This window comes from Aplysia californica, unplaced genomic scaffold, assembly GCF_000002075.1.
Source record: "Aplysia californica isolate F4 #8 unplaced genomic scaffold, AplCal3.0 scaffold00414, whole genome shotgun sequence".
In the NCBI taxonomy this organism is placed as follows: Eukaryota; Metazoa; Mollusca; class Gastropoda; order Aplysiida; family Aplysiidae; genus Aplysia; species Aplysia californica.
This window is the reverse complement of record NW_004797684.1, coordinates 630,370-631,693: the sequence shown is the minus strand read 5'-3', so window position 1 is coordinate 631,693 and position 1,324 is coordinate 630,370. Positions and strand designations below refer to the sequence as shown.

General features: G+C 47.6%; 1 protein-coding gene across 1 annotated transcript in view; it reads left to right on the top strand.

Moving 5' to 3' along the window:
- Positions 1-355: 355 nt before the first annotated feature.
- Positions 356-1,324, top strand: part of LOC101855890 (lysophosphatidic acid receptor 4) — a 4,896-nt gene continuing 3,927 nt past the window's right edge. Inside the window, exon 1 of the mRNA XM_005104318.3 lies at positions 356-1,144. Coding sequence (XP_005104375.2) covers positions 356-1,144 — 789 coding nt within the window. The remainder of the gene's footprint in view (positions 1,145-1,324) is intronic.

The window sequence follows — 1,324 nt, the reverse complement described above, 5'->3', positions numbered from 1 at the left end:
GGGGGGAGAGAGAGAGAGAGAGAGAGAGAGAGAGAGAGAGAGAGAGAGAGAGAGAAAGAATACTCACGAGAGTGTTCAACAATTTCAACAGGATTGATTCAAAACAACCAGCTATCACGATAACTGTAACCCTTTTTAAACCCACTGGTATGAGGTCAAAATCTTTCAGCTACCCCCCCCTCTCCCATACAAAAAACAACAAAAATGTAAAATGAAGGAATGAATAAAGGAATGAACAAATAGATGAAGAAATAAATAAATGAATAAATAAATAAATAAGCGTACTGTTTCTTGTATCTTTTTAAATCCAGTTCGTCCAAAGGAAGCACAGCCCAGACCAATGTCTGACACGACGATGACCTTGTACGCAGACAATCTGACTTCTGACCTCACGCCAGCCCCTGATCTTCCGGGTCAAGGCCAAATCCTGACGGCTCACGAGTTTTTCGTCCTCAAGTGGTTCCTGGTAACCCTACAGGCGGTGGTCTGTCTGTTCGGTCTCGTCACCAACATCATCAACGTCGTCGTCTTCGGTAAAATGGGCGTGGCTGAGAGCGCCACGTCACTCTCCTTTTTCTCCCTGGCCGTTTCCGATTTGGGTTTTGTAGCGACGTATTCGGTGTACGTCATCCTTCTGGTGTATCGAGTCTTCGGCTATGACGTGAGCTACAATCTCTTCGTCATGTTCTCCTGGATGTTCTTTTACAACGTTTCCACGGCTATAACGGTGTACGTCTCGCTACAAAAAATGTTCTGCGTGGCGATACCGTTCAGGTTTAAGAACGTGTTCACTTTGAGGAGAACTGCGGTGGTTTTGCTGGTGACTACTGTTGTTATAGCCAGCTTCTACGTGCCTGTGTTTGCTACGCTGTATATCGGAGAGTTTAGAGATTCTCTGAACAACACGACAAGACTGGCCGTGGCATACAGACCTGGTCATCGGGGTTACAGGAGAGACTACGAGATCTCCATGCAGTACCTCCTGCCCTTCTCAGCTCAGGTCATCGTGATCATTTGTCTGATCGTCCTCTTCAACAAGCTCTCTAGGGCGTCCAACTTTCGGAGACAGAATCTCACGATAAAAACCACCAAAGACGACTCGGCAAACTCCGGAGCTTTTCAGCTGTCCGGGAAAGAATTACAGGTTAGGAAGGGGGGAAATAACCTTTTTTTTTTTGGAGGGAGGGGGGTAGGTGGAGGCAGACACTGAATGGAAGACAGAGACAGAGACAGACAGACAGACAGACAGACAGACAGACAGACAGACAGACAGACAGACAGACAGACAGACAGGCAGGCAGGCAGGCAGGCAGGCAGGCAGGCA